Below are 24,658 nucleotides of genomic sequence, written 5' to 3'. Positions count from 1 at the left end.
TGGGTTGGGGGCAGCTGTGCTGGACCGTTTAGTCCATGTTAGTGACCTGGAAATTTGCCCTCATGCCATAGGTACCCCCAAAGGCTTGCAACAGAGGGTGATTTCACCCAAGGCACACTGCTAAAACTCACAGATGGAAGGGCAAGGTGCTGAGGTTGCACAGACGGGAAATGGAGCAGCTTAGGTGAGAGTGGCACTGGTGGAGAACGCACAGTCGTTTTTGAGGGACCTACAGGGTGAAATCTAAAACCTGGTGACTCCCTGGCTCTGGTGTGAAGAAGAAGAAAGGATGCTCAGGCCCTGTAAGCGTGGCAGCTTCCTCAGCTGTGGGATCAGTGGCCTGGGGCACAGCCCTCAGCCCTGCAGAGGCCCAGATCTGTCTTCTGTGAGTTGTGACTTGTGGGAAGTTGTCTTGACCACATGGATGGGTAGCTTCAGGACCCCTAAACTATTACAGCTCACGCTACTTCCCAAATACAAAGAAAGAGATTAGCCTAGGCTACACGGTTCAGGCTTTATTATTGTAAGGAACTCTTATAGTTCCCAACTAACAGTTTAGGATGGGTAACTGCTCCAGAGATCAGAAGATGGGCTAGGAAGACCCCAGAGTCACATCTTGGATGTTACAAGCAGAGGTGACCTGTGTACTGCCCTGGCTTGACAGCTTCTGAGCTGTGTGACACTGGAAAACTTTCCAACCGTCCTGGTCCCAGCGGTGCTTTGGTTATCTCTGCTGTACCCCTAGCACTCAGCAGATGTGCTTTGAAATGGCTATTAAATGAACAACAACAAACCAAATAAACAGTCAACAAATGATGCAGCAGATATCACGAGATGCTAGTCTGTAAAACCCAGGACATGATGTCTTCAATCAACCGTATTCAGCAGTTGCTATGATGGTAGGATCATAAGCCATGGAGCCTGAAGTTCATGTCCCAGGACTGCCTGTCAGACTGACTCCAGACAACTGGCCGAATCCAATCTCTCCCAATACCGTGTTCTCACCAACAGTCCCCAAGAAATGCTGGCACAGCCAGCTCACCTCCGTTTTCCTAGGATTTATAGTATAGACTGCACCTGTAGAGCACGGCATGCCCCCTGGCTCTCCTCTGGTTCCCTCATTCTCGCTGGCTGAGTCACTTCAAGCCTACCTTCTATGGTGTGTTCAACAGCTGAATGAACAGTGATTGGGGAACTTAACTTTAGTTAAATGGCCAAGCCTCTTAGTCGACCTCAATCCCAGTTTCTTGCGCCCCCTTAAGTAAATTAGGGACAACCATTCCTGGCAATATTCCATTTGTTGTTGTTTTTTCCATCCCCCCCCCCCCATTTTCTGTACAGTACCCAAGTGCCCGTGGCCTCCTGGCAGGGAGCACAGTGACAGAGTCTGGATTCCAGAGCTAGATGACAGGATCAGCTGTCAGCTGTGACTCCTGGGAACAGATGTCAGCTGTGACTCTTCCCATTGTGTGACCTTGGGTAAGTCAGTAAATCTGGTCTCAGATTCCTATATTTTTCTCAATTTTTAAAATTACTACAGTTTCTTCAGGTGTGTGTGTGCGCGCGCGCGCGCGCGCGTGTGTGTGTGTGTAAAAGCATGGGCCACAATGTGCATGTAGCACTAAGGGGACAACCTTGGGAGTCTTTCCTTCCACTCTTTCAGTCCCAAGGATCAAGCCCGGGTTTGGGTTGGTGACAAACCCTTCACACACTGAAGGCCTTTATTTAGCCAGCTTCCCATGTTCTCACACAGATAATAAGAGGGTCATTAAGTTTCCTTTCAACAATGACCCATGTAGCACTACATCCCCAAATTCAACCCAGTACTGGGTACACAGTAGGTGCTTAATAAAGGTAGATTCTGAACCTAAAACATGGTTGACTGAAATGAAGGACTACCTACCTGTACCTCACCCCAGAGAGGTTGTGGGTGGTAACCTTAGCTTGTCTTCTAGCTTCCAGGTTCCACGGCCTAGCAAAGCAGCCGCCCTCTCCTGCCGATGGCGGTTTTCATTGCATCCTTTTTGGCTGCCGCCGTCAGACATTGCTTAAACACATAATTACAGCCCAAGCAGAGGGTTATTTGCATTCTGCTATTGATGTGAGCGTGACAGTTCCAGCGGCCGCATCCATAACTCTGCAGAGATGCTCCATTATTCAATCCTAGCGAGCAGGGACGGTGACCATTAAATCAGCCGGCACAATTGAAGGGCCGTGAAAAGTCATGGCTAATTTGAAATTTTATTAGCTCTTGCCTGCTCCTGTTTACCACCAAAGTAGTCCCTGGAAGCCAGTCTTTTACTTTTCCATAAACACTCTGCCATGCGGTGCCTGGGAGGGGTGCCTACTCTCCAGCTCTGAGGAAGGTGACCCGGGAGTGAGGGTGCTTCTCACCATGTTAGGTTGGTGGAGAGGACAAATGACAGGGACATCAGGCCCTGCACTGTGCTAAACACTTTATAAGGACTAAGGGCCTTAGTGCTGACCCATCCCGCGAGGGAGCGACTGTTCAGAGAAACGGAACCACATCTTAGGCATGGTAAAGCTGATGGCTGTAGAGGTAGTTCCTAAAGAAGTTGAGGGGGTATCTGAACTCCGTTCTTTCTGACACACGGAATGTTCTCTGAGTCATCCTGGAGAGACTCACGGGAATAGTTTTGTAAATGGAGAATGGGAATTTGGGAGCCTTACTGAAACGATGCCCTGTTATGCCAGGCTCAGCACGTAAGACAATTTCTCTCCAGCCAGATGGCCACCGGAGTTGTGGGACCCTGTGCAAGTCTTAATGTCTCCAGCCTCGGTTTCTTTAGCCATGCATCATGACAGACAAAGGGTGGCACTTCCTTCTTTAGACTCATGGATCCGTCCACATCGGCTGTGCGTGTATGAGGCTTCCTCTGTAGCCTGGCTGTCTCCAATCCCAGGACTCAGCACGCGTGCTCTGCAGTGAACCATATGCCATTCCTTAGGCATTTTATTTAGGATTGAATCTTGCGTACGTTCTGGAAAGTTCTCCTATAAACCAAGAATGCTCCTTTCTTCATTTCTCTCTGGCCCTTTCTTCGGGATGCTAATAAAAGTTTAAAGGGGCCGGCTCCTATTTCATGCCTCTCACCCCCTGCATTTCTTTCCTTGTATTTGTGCCCCATCCTGATAAATTTCCTCAGACTTCCATTCTGCTTCCCTTATCTGCCCTTCATTTGTGTCTGGTCTGCTATTTAATTGGTCCCCTGGGTCATTAACTTAAATGACCATATTTTAAGACTGTAGATAGTCTCTTTGGGACTTTTAAAAATCTGCCACCCCCCCCCCCGTAGTATCTTGTTCCATCCTTATGGTTTTACACATCAGCTATCTCTGTAGCCATGTAAAAGTTTATTTATGGTATAGTCTCTCTTGCATTACGTTCTTGTAGTCATCCTCTTGCATGCTATCGCTGTTAACCCCAGCCTGTAGTCAGCCATTCCTGCCTGTTCTAGAAGTCTCGCTGGGGATCTCACGTGGTTGGTGAACCCTCCAGCATGATTTCTGGTGATTGCTGCCTGCCATGCCAGAGTACCACTCACGCAGGACTGCTTTCTGGGTGGATCTTCTAGCTTGGCGTTAGTACTCTGGTTTGCAAGATTATGGTAGGGCCTTTCTGCTGTGAGTTCTGTCTCTCACGGGCGCCTCTTCTGTGCCCTAGCTCCGTGCCACCCGCTCTGCTCTAGCAGGCACCTGCTTCACATCTAGGCTCTAGGGCTCCAGTTTTCCGTGTGGTGGCAGCAGCGATGCCCCACTGTGAGCACACCCTGCCATTGCTAGCGTGGTGCCGCGGCTTCTGTGCCTGCTGCCCTGGCTTCAGCTTCACTTTGTTCCTGCCTGCCAAGGCTCCCTGCTCCCCATTTCTCCTCCATCTTGTGGGCAGTAGGGTGCTATGATGACCTGACCGGATCATGTATTTGCTGAAAATACACATCCCCGCAAAATCTCTGAGCCTTTTCCTCCACCTGTTAAATGGATCACCGTGAAGTCTACTTCTCAGAGACGCTTTGAGACTCAGGGAGGGAGGCGGTGAGAGGTTCCCATGTAAGGACCCGGCCAGGGACAGTGACTGGTGGCTTCTGACAGGCACTTTCCTTTGGCCAGTATCCTGGTATCCTGGCAACCAGTTGCCATTTGATCAAGCCCTGGTCTCTTCCTCTGCACACATTCCAGGCAGGATTCTGGTTGCAGTGTGACCCCAGAGGTCTGAGCTGGATAAAGCCAGCTGGGGTGACACATGTAAATTAGGTTACTGGAGCTCTCAGGGCCCTTTCGAAAGGAGACGCCACATAAACCGCACCCTCACCAGAGACCTCGGGACTGAGGAATTGCCCACTGGGTGCTTGGTGATTGATGCCAGGCCAGAATTCTGCCTGCCTGCACCTTGGTAAGCTGGTGTATCCTCCTCGCACATCTGACAAATATTTGCTGAGCAGCAAACGTGGGCAACTCCTCCACTGTCACATTTAAATGAGACACATGCTTTGAAATGAATGGGGGGGGGGACCCACAAACTTCACTCTCAAAGATGCATTATAAAAGCCCAGCATTTGTGCAAAACCTTTGTGTTTAGAACTGGCACTGGCAGTTCTAAATGTGTATTCATATATGTGTATGTGTCTGTATGTGTATATATGTGTATCCATGTGTATGAATGTATGTGTGTATAAACGTATGTGTATATATATGCATATGCATGAATGAATGCTTCTGTAAGGTTCCCACATTTAACAGGTGGATCGGTTTGGCCAGCCTATCTAGGGTGGGGGCTATGACAGAAACCATACAGGTGTGCAGACAACAGCCAGATGAGGTTGGCTGATGTAAGCCAGCAGAGAGTAAGGGACTCATCCCAGACTTACAACCACCAGGGTAAGGAAAGCCGGGACAGCCATGGGGAAGCCGCTTATTATTAGCAATCCTTGTCTTCAAGCTTTCTCTCTTCCAGGACACAGCCCACCCTGGGCTGAGGTGGGCCCTCGCTCTGGGCATCTCCATCACCCCCTGAGCTCCCCTTCTTCCCCATGAGAGGGCTGAGCCTCGCAGGATCATTCATGCATTTGTTCCTTTACACGGTGAGCACAGTGCCTACACGGGCAAGGTGCTGTGCTATGCACGGGAGACGCGGAAATAAGCAAGCCAGTTCCCGTCCCTATGGGACAGCAGGGAGGGGAACCAGAATACCCAGAGCATGGCTGGAAAGAGATGTGGGCAGACTGTAGGCCATAGACCGGTCTTACAGCAGGCTGTGGGCAGCCCCTGGGGCAGGCCCTGGGGAAGGAGGGGAGGGTACCCCTCCCTTTGCAGAAAACTTCCCAGAGAAGTTTTTGTCACTTGCTATAATGAATTCCGTTCCTTCTTTCTAAAGGGCTTGTGAAATCTTTATCTGCTCCTTGGAACACGAGATTTTTTAAAGGTCAATTCCTCTCTTGTCTCTTATCACGAGAAATGTGGTTTAGAGACCGTCTGGAGGGTGACCAGATTCTAGGGCTTTGTGTGAGCGTCCCATGCCCACAGTGGGAGAAGGGTGGAGCAGGTGGTGGAAGGACAGGGAGCTTTCTTTGTTTGCAGTTCTTTTGAAATTTCTCCTTCTGGGCTGTGTCTGTCAATTGGGGTATTGCCATCCGCAGTTGTCTTTCGTGGGGCCATGGAAGACGTTTTGATACCTTGAAGCTGCTTTGAAAAGTGTCATCTAAAGGGATCTGGCTGTTTAAATTCCAGTGGAGTTTTTGTTCCAGCATCTTCTTTACAGACAGGGCTCCTGTCTAGTCTAGCTCTCCCGCTGATCCACTGTGTGCGGCTGGGTAACTTCTTCCAGTTCTCTGAGACTCCGTGTCCTTGTATGTAAATCTCTCTACCACCTACAGGTTTGTTGGAGGAGCTTTGAAAACCAGGCAGAGGTGGACCTTTTATTCTATGAATATGCAATGTTTGGGATAGATTTTTTTTTAAGACCAGATCTTACTGGGTAACCCATGAGCTTTTGATCCTCTTGCCAGGGTCTCCCAAGTCTTAGAATTATTGGTGGGAATCACCACACCCAGCTTGGAATATGGATTTTAATAAAAAATAAAAAAAAACAGTCAAAATCCGCCAATATATACAAAATATACTAAACCTTTCTGTGAAAAAGGTAGTCTAAAACTTCACAGGGAGTAGCGTTCCGATGGAAATCAATTGTATATTGGAGTTCTCTCATGCTCTAGAAGGCTCCGTGGCATATATTTCAAAGCGTCTTCAGGCCTGGGTAGACACTCCCCACATTTCAAGGAGGACGAAAGTCTCTAAGAGGAGGAGGCATGCTCTAGATGCACAAGGCTACATGGGGCATCTCAGCTGGAGCCTGGAGTCCTAGTCTGGGCCCAGCTATTGGCTGTCTGTTTGACCGGGAGACGCATGATGTCACCCCCCCCCCCCCCTCTGGTTTCCTGTTTCCTTGTCTACATTATGCAGGGGAGGAGAAGGAAGGACATGGAATTCCTTCTAGCCCTGCTACTCAACATTAAACTCTGCTAATCTCCTCCAAGCCCCCAAGTCATTTTGGCCACTCAGGGAGCCCCTTGCACTTTCTCTCGACCCTGAATTGCTTTCTGGCCTTGCGCTGTGTCCCCTGTCTGGGCTGGCATGGAGGTGCTCCTCTCATTCTGCTTCCATGAGGTTCAGTCATTTAGATGACAGTTTTCTTCCGCATGACTGTGAGCTTCCTGAGGGAGACCGGGCCATGCTCACTGGTCCTTAGATCCTCTCAGAAAAGAGTGTGCTGCTGTACTGAGCGCCCAAGGCCCAGATGAAGAGCAGAAGGAGGGAGAACATGAGCAAGGAAGTCAGGACCGCGAGAGGTGCGTCCACCCACTGAGACGATGTGACTGATCTAATGGGAGCTCACCAAGGCCAGCTGGACTGGGACTGATGGAGCATGTGATCTAACTGGACTCTCTGAATGTGGCTGACAATGAGGGCGGACTGAGAAGCCAATGATAATGACACTGGGTTTTGATTCTACTGCATATACTAGCTTTCTGGGAGGCTAGTCTGTTTGGCTGCTCACCTTCCTAGACCTGGATGGAGGGGGGAGGGCCTTGGACTTCCCACAGGGCAGGGCACCCTGACTTCTCTTAGGACTGGAGAGGGAGGGGGAGGAAGAGTGGGGGGAGTGGGAGGGAAATGGGAGGATGGGAGGAGGTGGAAATTTTTAATAAATAAATAAATTTAAAAGAAAAGAGTGTGCTGCCTTGCCAACGGCAAGACCCAAGACACGGATGCTCCACGGAAGGGAAAATTGTGGATTGCTAGATATGGCCTACGTGTGTGCTCCCTGCATGGTGACCCTGCCTTTCCTTCTACCAGACTATCTCTGCTTGTGCAAGGCCAAGAGACAGAAAGCCAGTGAGGGTAATGTCTGTCCCTTTGGAATCTGTAGTTTATTTCATCCATGCCATCTTACAAATCCGGGACCTTCTGGGGCTTCCTCCGGACTCTCTCAATGGATAGAAAGGCCAGTCTACCGAAGCGAGGCATCTCCTTGCTTCACAGTGGAGAATCAAATGCCCAAGGCTTGTCCTCCCGAGATGGTTGAATTTCCAGTTGTGATGGAGATCTTCCTGGGGAAGCCATGGCTCACTTCCCTCTGAGGTGGTTGATAATACCAGCTGAATGGCTGGATGCTTTTCTGGGACAGCAGGACCCCATGGTCTTACGGCTACCTCCATTTCCTCTCTCTGAATCTGACACATTGCAAGGGCAGAGACTCTCGGTTTTACTTCTGAAGCCCTGGGAGTGCAGATGCTCAGCGAACATTCATGGAGCAAATGAAGGCCCTCACAGTGCAGCTTCTGTGTGCCGCGGAGGATGTACAAACTCATTCTGCTCTATAATATGCTTCAAACAATGTATGAGGTATGCTCTCCCGCAACTGGGGATTTTCTGGTTGTTCTTTTTGCTTTGTGCTGGCTCATTGCTCAGAGCAACTGGAGAAGGCTCCATTTCCCTAGGGTCTGGATTGTTTCCTATAACATGGGGTTCGGGGCTACTGTGGGCACAGGTCCTCTGGGAAAACTGGGCATTTCAGTGTTGGCTGTCTCTGAAGCATGGCAACCAGGGTGTCTACTCTGGTGTTCTTGTATATGTGTGTGTGTGTGTGTGTGTGTGTGTATGTGTGTAGGGGGACTATATGTTTTCTGAACATCGCAAAGACCCTTAGTTCCTTAGCTGTCTAGCTGTTCCACAGCTGTGTGAAAGCTTGGGCCAAGATCCTGGACTCTGGGAGAGGGAATGATTTCCCAGTATGGCTTCTCTCCTTTTTCCTAATTTTCCATGAATGTTATTGTTTATCACTGGCCTTGCAGCCACACAGGCAAGATGCAGCAGGATACTGAGGGCATCGTACAGACAACAGAAGCTGATCTCTTTCCCACAGACAGAGTCAGAATGCTCTTTCTCTTACTTGAAGACAAGGAGGCTCGTTACCCTTCCTCACTTTGCCCTGCCTTTCTCTGTGTGATCTCTTGAGAACAAAACACCCCTCCCCCCACATAAAACTCCTTCCTGCTCTGATATCACCTTCCTGATAAATGTTTTCCCAGTCCCACAACTAATATATAACCCTGCAATTTCACTTAGAACAATCCATGAACACTCAACCTTGGTGCTTCCTCCTTCCTCTGAGTTCCTGGAGGATGGACAGGACTTTCGCATCTCCACGCCTCCTGTAAGACACGGTCCTCCAAAAGAGATGCTACATGCTTGGGCAACTGAATAATGATGATCTCCCCATGTTTCAGCTAGATTAAGGGACATAGCAACATGATGGGATTCTAGGCAGGCACACATCTCTGCTCAAAAGCCATCAAGGCCCAAACCCTATGGGCACCTTGCTTTTAATTCTTCTCATAGCTGTCATCTGAGGTTATCTGAATGACTGCTGTCTGGATGTGGGCAAGGGAAAGACAGTCCAGACAAACATCAAGGCTCTAAAACAACATTTCTAGGATTCCAGAGCCAACCTACCAGTTGAATTAGAATGACCACAATATTACACACTTGGCCTTTTGATCCTCATGGAGTTTGAGATTGTAGAACGCTGTAGACAGGAAATTTCCAGAAGGGAAGACGCCAAGTTTCTAGTTCTCCAGTTTCTAACATTGTGCAGAACACAGGGAAGTCTCTCAGTTTAAATCAAAGAGAGCTGCCTAAGTGTGTCAGCTGCCAGCATTAGAAAGAGAAATTTTTTTTGTTGTTGTTTTTGTGTCTGTCTTCTTTATTTTTCCAGTAACTCCCTGGTAGAAGCAGGTTCTACCACGTGGGAATGTGGAGTATATTATGGAGAATATTATGCAAGTTTACACCATAGAGAAATGGAAGCTAATTTTATGGCTAATATAAAGACTTGAATAACCTTGATGGGCAAACTGCCTCATGGTGTGGGAAGTCCTTCTGTCTATGTGTTGCTTTTATTAGTTAATGAGTAAAGAAGCTGCTTTGGCCTGTGATAGGGCAGAGCAGAGCTAGGTGGGAAACTCAAATTGAATGCTGGGAGAAAGAAGGCGGAGTCAGTGACATGCCATGTAGCTACCAGAGAAGACAGATGTGCCCCGAAACTTTACTTGTAAACCACGAGCCTCATGGTAAAATATAAAATAATAGAAATGGATTGGTTAACAAGATATAAAAGCTAGCTAGCAACATGCTTAAGTGGTTGGCCAAGCAATGTTTTAATTAATACAGTTTTGTGTAATTATTTTGGGTCTGAGCAGCTGGAAACAAACGAGTAGCCTCTGTTAACAGCCTCATTTTATATTTGGGGAGAGTAAGGTTCAGAGACACCTAGTACCCAGGTGGGGTTAAGATGCAAGTTTTAATTAAAATGGGTTTTCACCCTGAGTTAATATTCTATAAGGCTAACCCCTCTTCCTTTGGGTTTTGGCTGTCCAACACTTGGGAAAAAAAGCAAAGGCAGACGTTATTACAAACCTATATGGATGAGAGAGTGTGAAGGGAAAGTGTGCCTTGATGTTCCTGAGAGGGTTACCTTCAGAATCAGAGGCGACACCTTAATCCAGGTGAGTGAACCTCCTTCCCTGGAGGAACATCCTTCACAGTTTCCGGGATACAAAAGAGGGCTGCTTCTGCAAACCCAGACCAGGTAACGATTCCACCACAGGGATAACCGAGGATGCTTCTCCTTGCCTTCTTTCCATTGGCCAATAGATGCCAACTAATTTCATTTATAGTCACTCATTAAAATGAGTCAAACTATGCTAACAATAGAATCCATTCCTCAGGCCACCCGCACAGTCTTCTGTGTCCCGAAGTCCCTCACTGTGTATTAGGATGCTGGTTCCCTGCTAACCCAGCAGTGTCCCCTCTTGTCTCTCTGTCTCCTACCTCTGGAACGGGCTGGGGTTTACGGACGCCTGATCCCTACCTCCATCGTTGTCTTTGCTGTCCCCACAGGCGGTTTCCATGGACGTGTCACATCCGGCTCCTCTCCAGCCCAGCTGGCACACACAGTGCCACCCATTCAGGTCCAGGGTACATCTGCCATTTCCATTGCACAAGCCAGGACAGCCCTCTGTAAGACAAAGCAGGGAGTCAAGGGCTGGGGCCCCATCGCAACTGTTACCCCTGCACTCTGCACTCATGCTATACCAGCTGCCTATACGATGCTTTCACGTCCGTCCGTCTCAGCAGCCGCGGAGGCAGGTACCACAATGACTCTCCACTTTACAGAGAAGACAGCAGAGACTCGGAGAAGTAAGGACTCTTATGGAGGGGTCTGGAACCCTCAGCATCTCCACCTCCCCCCATTACACAAGTGATCAGGATTTGGAGCTGCAGTCAGTTAATCAAGCCTGCCAGAGCCTGACTAGGGAGGTCTTCCACCCATCCTCAATCCTGGGCTTGGTTGTCTTGTCTCTTGGCCTTTAACTCACAGAGATTCCCCTGCCTCTGCCTCCTGGGTGCTGGGATTGAAGGTGTTCTGTAACACTTGGCCTAGAGATGTGCTTTCCCCCCCTAGTTCTTGTAACTAGGTCAACTTCAGTGGGCTTAGGCTTTTCATATTGGCTCTCCTTTTCTCCTAGACAACAGTATTTGCTTCGAGAATGAGGGCTTGGGTCTTTCTATTACCATTGTGTTTATGCTATGCTTTGGAAAGGGCTTTATACCAGGGGAGCCCAGGAGACTGTCACGACATAGACGAACTCCTGCTGGTCTCAAGTACAAAGGAAGAGCCAAGCAGTGCTAGCTGCTCAGCTGTGTATTTACACACCTGTCCCTTGTTAAGCATCTTATTTGGGCTAGCTACAGGCACAGAGATGAAAACTACCTAGTTGTATTCTTGAGAAGCAGGCATCCTACCAAAGTGCCTAGACGGAGACCTGAACTATACAGCGGGAACTAGGAACAGCTATGGCCATCTGAGAAGACGTGGGTGACCTAATAAAAAGAACAGGACACTGCTTGGAGCCCATTTCTTCTGCTCTGACTCCATGATGAGGTGGGGACTTTTAGTAACAGTCAAGTAGGCTTACAGGATTTTGATTACTGCCCTTTCAAGCCTGGTTTGTGGCTCAGAAGGTAAAAGCTATTGACGTGCAAGACCGATGACCTGAGTTTGAGTCTAGGAACCTAGTGTAGAAAGAGAAAACTGATTCCTAAAGATTGTCCTCTGGCCTCCGCACCTGCGTCATGTTATGTACGAGTTGAGTCCCACAGGATTTTGTGGTGTGAGAGAGACACACACACATTTCAAAAAGGAAGAGACTCATGTTTAAGAAAACATTAGGTTTCATGGCTCACTTTAGTTCCTATTCTTTCATCCGAATTCTTTTCATTTCTATTCTTTCTCTTGAGTCCTTATTTTCATGAACCTATTACCACTATTGGTTGTTGTTTTCATTTTTTCTCTTTCTTTCTCTTTTTTTCCTCCCTTCCTCCCTCCCTCCTTTCCTTCCTCCCTTCCTTCTTTCTTTTTGAGACAGGGTCCCACGTAGCCCACACTGACTTCACACTTGCTATGCAGTTGCAGATGGCCCTGAACTTGTGACCATCCTGATTCTGCCTCCCAAGTGCTGGGATCACAGGTGTGCACCACCACGTCTGCTCATGCATGCGGCGGTGGCGATTAAACCCCAGGTTTCACGAACGCTGAGTGAGCACTCTGTCCGCTGGGCTCCGTGACTCATTGTTTTTAAAGGACAACGAACCTGGCACATATAAACACTCAAAGAGCAGCTGATAGATCAGAACCTGAGACTAGTGTTTCAAGGACGTAAAAATGCATATTAAAACTAGCATGCAAAGATTAAATACCATTATGGCTCAAGGGCTTTGGATAGTTGACTCTGATTCCAACAAAAACCGGAAGTTCACTTCCTCTTGAGAGGTCGATGCAGACACCAACCAGTCAATGCAACCACGTCCTTTCCACGCAAGGAAGAAACACTGGTTGCATGTGGGGAATGCAGTGGGGATCACAAGAAGGCTTAGTAGAGGACGTAGAGCGTGTGGGAGGCTAGCCTCAAAACTGACCAAGAAGAAAAGTTGTAAACCTGGGCGCCAAGAGCAGTGGGTGGTATGCGGGTGACTGGTCTGTGTTCTGACTAAGCCACCATGATCAGTCACCCAGAGTGGTGGGTGGTATGCGGGTGACTGGTCTGTGTTCTGACTAAGCCACCATGATCAGTCACCCAGAGTGATCTCAGCAAGCAGAGCCTCTCCTGTCTTTCAGTTCGTCTCAAGTTTTCGTCCGTCTACCCAGGGACTGCTTTTAATTAAACTACTCCTCCTGGGGTTAATCTTAGAGGAAGGAGGTGAAAGCTTTAAAAATATTAGGATACTCTTTTATTTTGCTGTGATACAGCATCTCATAAGATGCAGAAAGGACCTTTTGTGAGCATGAGCTTAGAAGCCACACCAAAGGCCAGCTCTATGACTCTGTGGCCAGGGGACCTGGCCATGTTATTAAATTTTTTTGAACCCCAATATTCTTAATTATAACATAGGGGAATTAGGAGGGCTCAACATAATAAGGTATCTGTTATAATCACTTGGTAATGGCACTGTAGTCCCAAAGCAGGCACAGGCTATCCGTGAGTCATGAGCACAACGTGTTCTAATAAACTTGATTAACAAAAATCTGTGACGAGGTAGACTTGGTCTGTGGACTATGTATTCTGGTAGATGCCTCAGGACAGCGAGGACAGTGACAGCTGCCATGTACTCGGGGGCTGCCATGCCTGGCCCCTGGGCTAGGTGTTTTGCACAGATTATTCCTCAAAGGGGAGACTTTGGGGGCTAGAGAAATGGCTCAGTGTGTAAAACACTTGCTGTGTAGATGTGAGGTCCTGAGTTTGGATCCCTAGAATCCACACCGAGACAGATACGGTAATCTCATTGTATCTACTTAGAGCTGGGCGGTTGAGACAGGAGAATCCCCAGGTTCTCAAGGGCCAGCTAGCTTGGTGCGTACCGTGATGAACAAGAGACTCTGTTCCAAATAAGACGGATGGTGAGGACCAACACCTCAGGCTATCCTCCGGCCTTTGCAAGCGTGCTGTAGCTTGCACCCACATTCATCCACAAAACCTGGCTGTGTGTGTATGAGAACACACACATGTTTTAAAAAATAATTTTCCAGATTTTCAGAGAAGTTCCAATTTCACACCATTAGTCTCAAGTTTTTAATTAAAAAAACAAAATATGTTTTATAGTTATGGGTACACTGAAGTTTGGCGAACTTCAACTCAGATCTTTTTTTCCCCTCTTTTGGCGGGGTTTCTCTGTGTACCTTTGGATCCTGTTCTAGAACTTGCTCTGTAGACCAGGCTGGCCCCGAACTCACAGAGATCTGCCTGTCCTTGCCTCCTGAGTGCCGGGTTTAAAGGCGTGCGCCACCACCGCCCGGCATCAACTCAGATCTTAGCACGGTCATTGGACGTTAACTCTGAACTTCAGTGTTTGCATCTGTAGGTGTGAAAGAGGCACTGAGCGGATTAAATGGCATGGCTTATGCCGGTTACTCAGCCCAGTAAGCATGAGAGCTGACTGTACAAGGGGCATTTACCATGTAAGGACCACTAATACTGGATTGGATTTTAGCTGTGTGTAACTTTACTAAGAACTGCACTCGCTGGAAAGTAACCCTCTGCTGCTCAAACTGTGCCACTGTTTAGGTCTCACAAATACCAACCTCTCTGAAGTGAAGGAGCGCCATGCAGCTAGGGACATAGCTGTAGGGTCACCGCGCCATGCAATTGGCATTGGTGTAACACGGGCAGTGCCATGAGTCCCGGTCCATCCTATTATCACCTCAAGCTTCCAAGGCAGGCTGTCCTTCTGATGACAGTCACTCTGGTTATTGGTTAATTTCTCAATAGTTCAGTGGTCTCACTCCCTCTGTTAGAATGCAGACTCCATAAAGGCCTCAGGGCTTCCCCTGGCGCCTTCACACGGCAGGCACTCACCACGCACTTGCTCAAATGAACCAACAGATCAGAGAGAAATGGGTTCTGCTTCTTTCCTCCTGACTGGTAAGGGTTGAGAAAGCTACCTCCCCTGTCTTGGCCTCGGTTTCCTGATGTATAACATGAATGATCCATTAGGTACCTCTAGCAAAACTGACCAATGAAGAAGGACAGACTATCAGATCTCATCACTCGATTCATAAGCTCAACATGTTTTATACATCACCCACTGGATGCCAGACTTTGTGTTAATAGATGGACGGAGGGAGACACCTTTTGCCTGTATTTTCCTGGAAGGATTTAAACTTAAATTTATTTATTTATTTTGAAATGGTTTTACTATTTGGCCCAGGCTGGCCTTGAACTTGTGATCCTCCTCCTAACTCAGCCTTCAAAGCCCTTAGATAACAAATTTGTGCCACTCACATCTGTGGGGCATAAGATCTTAAACACTCATTCTCATAGGGAACTCTGTGAGAGACTGGTCGTAAGGGGTCTCTAAAGAGAAGCTATAGGGGCTGGGTGTGGGGATCAGTTGGTAGATTGCTTGCCTAGCATGCATGAGGCCCTTGTTTGGGTCCCAGGAATGTATGTTTGTGTGGTGTGTGTGTGTGTGTGTGTGTCTGTGTGTGTGTAAAATCTGGGTGTAGTGGCACATAGCTGGAATCTCAGCTCCTGGGAGGTGGAGGCAGGAGACACAGGAGCCCAGGGTCATCTTCAGCTATACAGAGTTTCAGGTCACCCTGACGCAGACAACAACAATACCAACAACTATGAAAACCGACCAAAGACGACGAAGTGTCTGTTGTCAACTGAGTTCAGCAAACACTTTGGCTCTTAGCCACACTGAATGGTAGCACCTCACTGAAGAAAGCCCCATGTTTGTTTCCAGAGCATTTTCTGTTTTGGACTTGGAACTCTTTTCCCCATATATGTGCTGTGATAGTCTTGTCCAGGGCACCCCTCTTAGGTTTCTGCGAATTCCTCTGGTTGCCTACTCTACACACTTAGTGCTACTCAGAGGCACCCAGGGGAGGGAAACACTTAATATGGGGCCACTTTATCCACTCTCAGTTTCTTCAGACGACCCAAGTTCCACCCTGAGGACCTGCGCAGTACGTTGGCATCAGAACAGCCTGAGGGTACTTGGGAGTGAAGAAGGTTCACTTGTTTCTGGCACCCATCACCCCCATCCTCCACCCCATTAGCCAGCATGGGGAGGCCTCCTCCCGGGTGACTTGCTGACTTTCTTAAAGCAATATGCCCATCCTTCCCCATGGGAGAAGCTCGTTAATTCCACAAACCCTGAAACTCATCAATAATTCAGAGAGCCTGAGTGACATTAACAGTCCCCTATGGAAGGGCTCACACCAGGCATTTGCTGGAGCCAAAATAATGTAGTCTGGAGATTTAGAGGAGGGCTCAGTTTTTCAAAAGAAACGATGCCCTTTAAATGACAGGGACCACTTCATCTCAATATCACCTTTGCAGCTGGCCAGCATCAGGCGTGGCCAGGAACCTTTCAGAATCTTGCGGAGTAGCAAGCGGGTTGCTTCCTGCCCAGCGCATGCCCTTCCAACTGCGTTTTGTCCTTTGCACCCCTTCATCTCTGCGCCCACTTCCCTGCACAAGATCAACATCTTTTCTCACCTCAGTGACAGCATTAATGTTACTGATCTCCTTGCTCCTAATATTCTCCCCCAAACTCCTTTTCCACAGAAAGGACTAATGGGAGCCCCTAAATCACGAATGTCTTCTGCCCACTTTTAAAAAAAACTTTTCACAGCTGTCTTAAAGCCCATGTCAAATTCCACAATCTGCAAGCACCCTGCCTCCTTTGGTGAGGTCTCCAAACCGCCACCAGCAGGGCCCTTATCACACTGGTTGGGATTATTTGCTTCTGAGTCTTCTCTGAGAGACTATAGACCCCCTGCAGAGAGGGCCATTGCCACTGTGTGGAATCCACATTTCCTGGCAGCTTATGAGACCAGACAAGAGATTATTATTTACGTATGCTCTACCAACACAGGTGGGAGGAGAACAGAAGTGGCTTTCTTTGAGCTATACCCCCCACCGCTCTGCTTTGACAAATCTCAAGCAGGCCGGTGCAGACTTCCGAACTGGGTTTGAGAATCAGCGCCCATTGCACTAGGACACTGGCCCTACGGGGTTTGCTACGTACCCAGATTTTACCAAGAAGCGTTTGTCTTTTAAAGGAAGTTCTGGTTCACTGACCTCAGCCCAATAAAGGTCTAGTGGTGGAATTTTCTGAACTACAGATCAGAGCAAGTGGCTTGAGGAAAACTACTTCCCAGGGAGGATACAGTTGGCGTATGTGATTGAGATGTAAGATATTGGGAATTATGAGACATTCTTGGTGACTTACGGTGATAGAATATAAAATGTTGGAAATCTGGATATGACCAGAAAGTCCAAAGTTCTGGCTTCATGACTTCCCAGACGTGTAACCTGGGTGAATCACTTAAAACTCCCTCAACTTCAGCTTCCGTTTTCACCCAAATGGGCAGCATTAAATCTGCTTCCTTTGAAAAATAAATTAAGAGGACTCAAGACTCATGGGCGCAAAGGACTCCACACGGTAGGGAGTGGTCCACTGAGTAATGATTCCATTATGAATTTAGTCTACACTCTGATGGTGACTGCAATGAACGCTTGTCCCAGGAGAACACTGAGATATGTCTATTTCCTGCTGGTATGATTTTGTTCTCAGCAAAGGTCAGTGTATTAAAGTCAACAAACCTTGCTTCCTATCTATTCGGTTGGGTCCTAGTAATACATTTGCTGCAGGGGCAAGGCTGACCCAGCTGAAAAGCATTTAGTCCATTATTGGTCCCTGTTTGGATGTGAACTGTCCCCCATAGACTCATATTGGAACACGTTTCCCAGCTGTTTGGGAAGGCGGCGGAACCTTTTGGAGGTGGAACCTTATTGGAGGCAAGTGGATCACTGGGGGTTGACTTTGAGGTTTGGGAGTAGACTGTACTTCCTGTCTTCTCTCTACTTCCTGACTGCTGAGGTAATGGGGCTGGCAGGCTTATGTTCCTGCTGCCACATTTTCCACCATGATGGACAATATCCCCTCAGACTGTCAGCTGAAATAAACTCTTTCTCTTTAGGTGGCTTCTTCTCAGGCATTCGGTCATAGCAACAATAAGAATAGTAATATAGTTCCCCAAACCTTTTCCTGATTTTTTTTAAAGTTGTTAGTCTTTCGTACAAACAGCCAATTTGCCCCTTTCTATTACAATTTTGGATTTTAATCTCGCTGAGTCCTTCAAGTCAAGAGAAAGAATAAGGACACAGTGATGGCACCAGCCACTTGAGTCTACGGAGTGGCATCCCTACCCGGGTCCTGGTGCTTGGTGATCACTGCTTCATGCCACCCTCACGCTGCCCTCGTGGGGCAGACCTTCCAGCGTGCTCATCTTATAGATGACCATGTGACAGGGAAGTCACCTGCCCCCTGGTCACTCTGGCTGTGGAGTGTGGAAGGGAGCTGGGATTCAGCTGATTACAGAATACAAGTCCCTAACCAAGGGACACAGGCATTGTGTTTAGACCCAAGGATTAAAAGCTATGACGTCATGTTTTCTCCTTAGGAAGTGCTGGGTTATTTTAAAAGTTTCAACCCGAGCCTTATTATTACTGCTCTGATGTCTTCGCGGAGAATTAGACATCACCTAAGCCATATCAATGTTTTGACAATTACAAATCACGCTGCCATTAGGGGCTACTTTTCGTAGAACAAACTTACCAAAGCCAGGCCTTCTCTGTAAAGAAAAACAGGCAGAGAGCAACAGACCACCCTCTCCCCAGACTGCCATCTAGTTCTCATTCCCAGAGCCTGGCACGTGGACCTAGCACACAGTGAGTGCGCTCCGTGTGGCTGCTGGGAGAAGGAACACAGCAGTAACGGGATGCAGGCCTCGAGATTGTTTTCTCTTGCTCCTGAGCCTCTTCCTTTCCCAGGCCACCCAGGCTGGTCCCTAGTGTCTGGATTCTGATGGGCCAGAGGCCATAAGGAATGGGTGGGGTGACATGAGATGGGGTGGACGGGGTGGAAGGTCTGGGGGTGGGGTGCAGGGGTGATGGAAGGGTCGCAACACAATGGTAATGTCACAGACAGCTCTATGTGACTGGGGCAAAGAACGACATTCTCCATCCCCAAACCCACCCTCCTGCTGTGACAAAGCTGGGGATGCGGCAGCAGGTAGACACTGTCATGCCAATGTTGTGTTCTATACATTCTCATATGCACGTGACTTTTACGCTCACACACAAACACAGACACAAAGACAACAGGAAAATAGAGGAAGACCATACCTTTAACTACCCTATCCAGATAGTGAGCTTGGGAGATAAAAGACAGGACATTTAAGGTAGGACCAAGGAAGTGCAATACGGCCTGCCGTGTAACCATGCCAAGTGTTAAGGAGACACCAGGGAAGGGTGGGGAGTCAGGGTGGTGCCCAATGTTTGGGACAGGCCACTGTCATGGTAGGGGGGGAAAAAAACAAAAACGAAAAACCAAAGACAAAATGACATGGGATAGAAGGACGGAGAGCAGGCGCATTCTCCATGAAGAGCCCAAAGGAGCAGTCGACTCATTCTGGGATCCAGGCATTTGGAAATGTGATCGTAGGAGCAGAAGACGTATGGAGAAGGACGATGGAAGAAACGAGTCTGGGAAGCTGCACGAGTGGCCACAGTCCTGCCCTGTCAGGTTCATTAACGGTCACGGGAAACTACAGCTAACCCTTTGGGCTACCCAGAGTGACGGCCGACCTCCCTCAAGGGGAGGCAGCTATACTGACAAATTATTTGGGCAGACAAACTCCCGAGAAATGAGAGGTTGGAGATCTGTAAATTTTGCCTAGTTTCTGATATACACCGGGGTTCTAGGCTGAGACTTTGGCTGAAATACATTGCTAGCTCATCTGTCTGGCATTTGCAAATTATCCAGGAACGCGCATGTCTACACAGACTCGAATGCAGAATGTGGGGGATGCCAAGTAAGATGTACCCCTACTTTGTGCATCTTACGAAGGATGTGAGGTGTAGATCGATGGATGTCACTGTGGAAAGTGGCAAAGGCGAGGGAAATCTGGCCATGTCTTATCAAGAGACGGAATGATGGATGCTTGGCTTTTCCAATGGAGGGGTCGTTTGAATTATACGACACTCTAAGGTCTTGCCTACTTGTGAGGGTATCTGCCAAACACTGCTCTGACTTCTAAACCCAGTGTGTACACGTGCTATGTGTCTGGATACCCAGAACAGGACTAATCTCTTCAGTTCCAGCCTAGAGTACCTATTTTACCCTCCTTGTTGGGGTGTGAAAGAGGCTTCCTTTTCTGGTTTCTCTACACATCTTTTTTCTGGGTTCTCATACAGGCCAGGCAGAAGACACCGTGTTCTAAAGCAACCAATGAATGCCTCAGGTAGGCTGTACCCCATCCTCAGCTTGATTTTATGTGCGACTCAAAAGTCCTTGAGACGGGACTGAACTATAATAATGGAGTGGCTTTATCTGGAAGCCAAAGGATTGTACGAACTGTAAGACCGGTTTTTCCTCACTTCATAAAAAAGACAGAGAGGTACCATTGCTATCGCTATCTATCATCTATCTATCTATCTATCTATCTATCTATCTATCTATCTATTTGCTATCTATCTATCTATCTATCTATCTATCTATCATCTATCTACCTACTTACTACCTACCTATTCACTATCTATCTATTTGCTATCTATCTATCTATCTATCATCTATCTGTTTGCATCACAATAGTGGTAGATGAGGGACTGTTCTTAGTTCATGTATCAATGCAGTAACTGTCATGATGATATATGCATCAGGAAGCCACATAGCCAAGTGGAAAATTGGGAGCAGGTGATTTAACAGGGCTTGCAAGCATCTCTTTATCCCTGGAGGTGCCGTGGGCTCTGTGCAGGAGGACATAAGAGGGGACTATGAAGGAGAATGGCGTTTAAGCAGGAGTGAATACACGGAGCCATGGGATGGCAAACATAGGGACCACCCAAATGAAAGAAAAATGAAACACGGGGAAAGCCCATCTCAAAAACAGCCAGGAGGTCTCTGGTCTAGAGGAGAACTTCGCTTGTTCTTGGTTCGTCTGTTTCTTTAGTTGTCTAAAAGTTTATTCATCTCAGTTTGCAAGGCGGTCTAAGATCTTGTAGCCATCACCTTGTGTGGTGTCCCAGAGCTTCACCACCAGAGAGCAAGGGCACATGCATAGAAAGTCCCGGCCCTGGTGGATTTCTTCGCTTTCCAGCATGCAGAGCTCCTGTGGAGAACCCTGGTTCAACATTCTTCTAACTACTCTAGACTCAGTGACATAGGACGTGTGGCGTGAGCTGTGACTTCCCTCCCAAGGATTTGGGTAGATGGGTCCCCTCACTGGGATCCACATGATCGCCTCGCTGTGTACTCGTGCTTTGAGGGAGTTTTCTGAACAGAAAACCTTCTTGATTGTCTCCAGACACAAGGGTGGCTTCCGAAGGTGAGGTACACTCCACGGGATAATCTCCTGAAAGCCAGGGCTGACTTCAGAGGGCTCTCTCTTCAAATGCCATTTCATTTCCGAGGACTTTGCAGTACGATAGATCTCTATTCGGAACAAATACTTTAATCCCTTTTAAGAACACTTGCTAATGTCTCCAGACCACAGGTGGGAACAGAAGCCAGCAGAAGTAACTGGAGCAGCTCAGGCTGTTTTCAGGAGGAAGTGTGGGCCTTCAAAATTTCAAACCCTAAGTCTACAGAGGGGTTCCTCTGCTACAGTGACACCAGAGATCACACCGACTAAAAAGGCTGGGAACACCTGCATGGCCAAGTCCAAGAGTTCTCTGAAAAGGGAACAAAACTTCCTTATCTCAGGCTGTAGAAAAAGGAAGCGACATCTGGGGTTTTGAAGTCCCATGCTGTTTCCTTAAACAAAGGCAGAGGCCCACACTGTTACTGACTGGACATCTTGACAGGAATGTTCTCAAACGCCACCATCTTGAAATCCATGACTTTAAGGTATTTTGAGACGATGGTGACCAGCCCATAGTTTGTGGTTTGGAAGGTGGGTTCAGGAGTTCGTGAGATCTCTGCGTCCTTCAACTCAGGGCTCCAAGATGAAGGTGCTGTGGTAGTAGCATCTTCCCCCACAGGCTGCAGGTATTTCCTTTATTTCCTTGTCGCACAGGTGTTCTTGGGCTCTTCCTATCTCCTTGTCACTGAGAAGACAGAGAAACCGGCAGCATAGAGTCATTTCCAGTAGGTTCTGAGGTGGGGTGTTTTAGGTGTCTTTGGTATTCCTGGGACCACCGGTGTGAAGATGCAGATTTATTTTAGTTCACTTGCCTGGACCCACAGAGGTTTCTAAGGGTTTTCCATCATAGTAGCTCCCAGCAGCACTGGGGCCTCTATCAAGGCTTCAAACCTGGTGAGAGGCTTCCCCTTCTCGCTCCCCAAGAATCCGGGGTTGACAATTAACCCTTGCATCACTGGCTCACACTATGACAGATGAAGTAGAGATCATTACAGCAGGTGCTGGAGTGGGGGTTATCGTCATGCGAATGTCTTTCCGGAAGATACCAACTACCAATGTGATGTTCTTACTGAGACCCAACAGGTCCTTGTTCTTCTTCTTCTTGAATGCAGGACTGGTAGATGAGGGGTCAGTGGTTTCTACCCTGAAATGACCCCACAAATCTCCTTTCTTTTCTTCCAGTTTCCCACCCTTTTCATAGGTGCACATCTCCCGGAGACGCTGGCAGTCAGACTTGGACTCTGACAGCTCCAGGGGGATTGCTGTGTGCTCTTTCCCTCTCTCTCCCTTTCCCGTGGGCTCTCGGGCCCTGTTGTGAGAGAGAGCTTTTGGGAATGAACAGCATAGGGTCATCACCCGGGTGCTGACACCGCCTGAGCGGCTTCTGAGCTCTTGTGGAAGGACAAATCTGATTACAAGGTGAAACTGGAGAGCTACCATTTGAAAGTGGACAAGGTACTCTAGAAGATTCTGCGGCTTTCTTGAAAATTCCCCTTCATTATGAAGTCTGGTTTTGCTCCCTCAGATGATTGCGTCACCAGAGTGTTATTTTGGTCTTTCCTCCCAGAAGAGGCTTTTGTTTAAGAATCGGGGTTTATGTGATTGGACGGCTCTCCCGAAGTTCAAATAAATAATTCTGAATGTCTGGCATCTCCTGCCATCACAGCTTTGGGGTCAAGGTTGGATTTTATAAGTGAGATCAGAAGCTGGCATTTCCCACACGTGTTCTGAGGTTTTGTAGATGAGGGGGCGCTGAGGTGAATAAAATAATCACCGTAGAATTGATCCAAAATGTACGTGTTTTCAAAGACGGGGAAAAATTAAACACCTTAAATTTAACAATGATTTTCAACTTTTCTTAAGAAACTGGAGGTCAAGTCTTGGACTGGCGGGACCCATAACATTCCTGGAACAGACATCTGAAATCGCACTTCTGATGATTGTTGTATGAACCACACACTTGAGGAACAGAGCCAAGTCAATCCATCTTACCTTAGCTTCTAGACTGGGAACCGTAGCTCCATATACGCAAATGACTCCCACAGACGCAAATGAAAGCATTCGTATTGAGGGAGCAAAACAAAATTGTTTTCTTTGGTGGGGGACAGTTTCAGGTGAAATTCTTCTGGGGTGATGGGAGGTGGAGGAGAGGGCTGGAATTCCATCATCACCAGTGACATCATCCAGCTGCTCATTCTGTGAGCGTTGAGAGAGAAACTGTCCCGGACAATCATGTGATTTTCCTGTGGCAATTTCACCAGAGACATATCCACTAGGTGCCGAGAGAGGGTGATTCCTCACCTAAGGCATGGGCCGGGGAAGGGCTCCATGGGGCATTCTCACGAGAGTGAAAACAATATTGCCATTAAAGAAGATGCCATTGACGTGTTTTCTCTTATTTGGAAAACCAATCTCTTTGGAGATAAAACAAGCAGCTTCCTTGAAAGATCCAGGGAGGGTGAGGGTGGGGGAACCAAATCTCTAAAGGAAGGTGTGTGATGTCTACTATAACAATCTGCAATGGGAAGTGTCCCTGAGGGACAACACTTCTTCTGCTGGGGACTTGGCTGAAAGAGCCCAGAGTTTCCTCAGTCTTTATGTACTACTTCCTTCCTGCTGTAAGGTAAACACATTATTCCTTCCTGTTTGCGGAGGGTAGCGATGTTTAGATAAACAGAACCTGAGTCTGATCCCTTCCACAGCACAGAGGTCTTTGAATCGGCATCAAGGGTACTAGCATCTGCTCTGGTTGGGAGAGAACTGGATTGCAGGGTAGGTTCTAGCTTCAGGACTGATGGTGGGAGAGAATTGAACGCTTGGCATGTCTCTCATGTCGGCACCCTCTTTCCTACAAGTGATGCTCACAGGGATACAAAAGGGGGGGATTTCTCCTTCCTACCACTTCAGCAAGGAGGGAGTACTCAACATTGTCTAAGCTGAACCCCTAACCCCTTCTATCCTGCACGGTTACTGAGGTGTTACTTCAGCATGAGGTACTGGGTTTCTCACAGGGATGCAGCTGGCCACAGCAGAGACCCAAAAACAGAAGGGAGCCATGCAGGGAAATTACACAGGGACAAAGGAAACGCTCACCACACAATGAGAGAATAGAATCCCGAGCCCAAGTCCTTTCATCTGAGCCACTGTGACTCGCCCGTGACCTCCTCTGTGTCCTGTGGCATTTTTCTTATTTTTGATATTTATGACTGTCAACCTTCCTCTTCAGCTATGCATATTTACCTTGATGTATTTCTTATCTAAAAGGAAAAACCATCTGCAATCAAAGAAGAAGCTGTTCTTAAAGGGAAACAATGGGGCAAGCAGGGGAGGTAGAAAGGACAGTAGAGCTTCTTGGCACCAAAACAAATGAGATCTTCTGAAAGCTGGTCTGATGAATAGCTATGGCAGATGTGGTCCAGCCTGCCTACAAGCCTTGACACCAATCCTCTGCAGCGAGACCAAGGGAGAATTTCCCTCCTTGCTGTCATTTGGCATGGGCGGGAGGTCTTGTTTTATAAAGGGCAGTTACCTCTTGGAATTTGGGAAAGCAAACTCAGAACTTCATAAGCAAGAGATGGAAAATGTGTT

The 24,658-nt window shown here is 47.8% G+C and overlaps 1 protein-coding gene across 7 annotated transcripts in view; it reads right to left on the bottom strand.

Annotated features, from left to right (window-relative positions):
• The window catches only part of LOC121458754 (teneurin-4-like), a 671,077-nt gene that overhangs the window by 75,879 nt on the left and 570,540 nt on the right, over positions 1 to 24,658 (bottom strand). For 5 of the 7 annotated variants that reach the window (XM_041668100.1, XM_041668105.1, XM_041668104.1 and 2 more), the window contains 2 exons: positions 18,834 to 18,860; positions 10,448 to 10,594 (listed from right to left, as the gene is read on the bottom strand). In XM_041668100.1, coding sequence (XP_041524034.1) covers positions 10,448 to 10,594; positions 18,834 to 18,860 — 174 coding nt within the window. The remainder of the gene's footprint in view (positions 1 to 10,447; positions 10,595 to 18,833; positions 18,861 to 24,658) is intronic. The other 2 variants (XM_041668102.1, XM_041668106.1) reach the window with 1 other exon arrangement.

The sequence above is a fragment of the Microtus oregoni genome, unplaced genomic scaffold (genome assembly GCF_018167655.1).
Source record: "Microtus oregoni isolate MIOR12 unplaced genomic scaffold, Mior012 000018F_ref0000195, whole genome shotgun sequence".
Classification (NCBI taxonomy): domain Eukaryota; kingdom Metazoa; phylum Chordata; class Mammalia; order Rodentia; family Cricetidae; genus Microtus; species Microtus oregoni.
The sequence above is the reverse complement of the archived record's forward strand: the minus strand, read 5'-3'. Positions and strand labels throughout refer to the sequence as shown.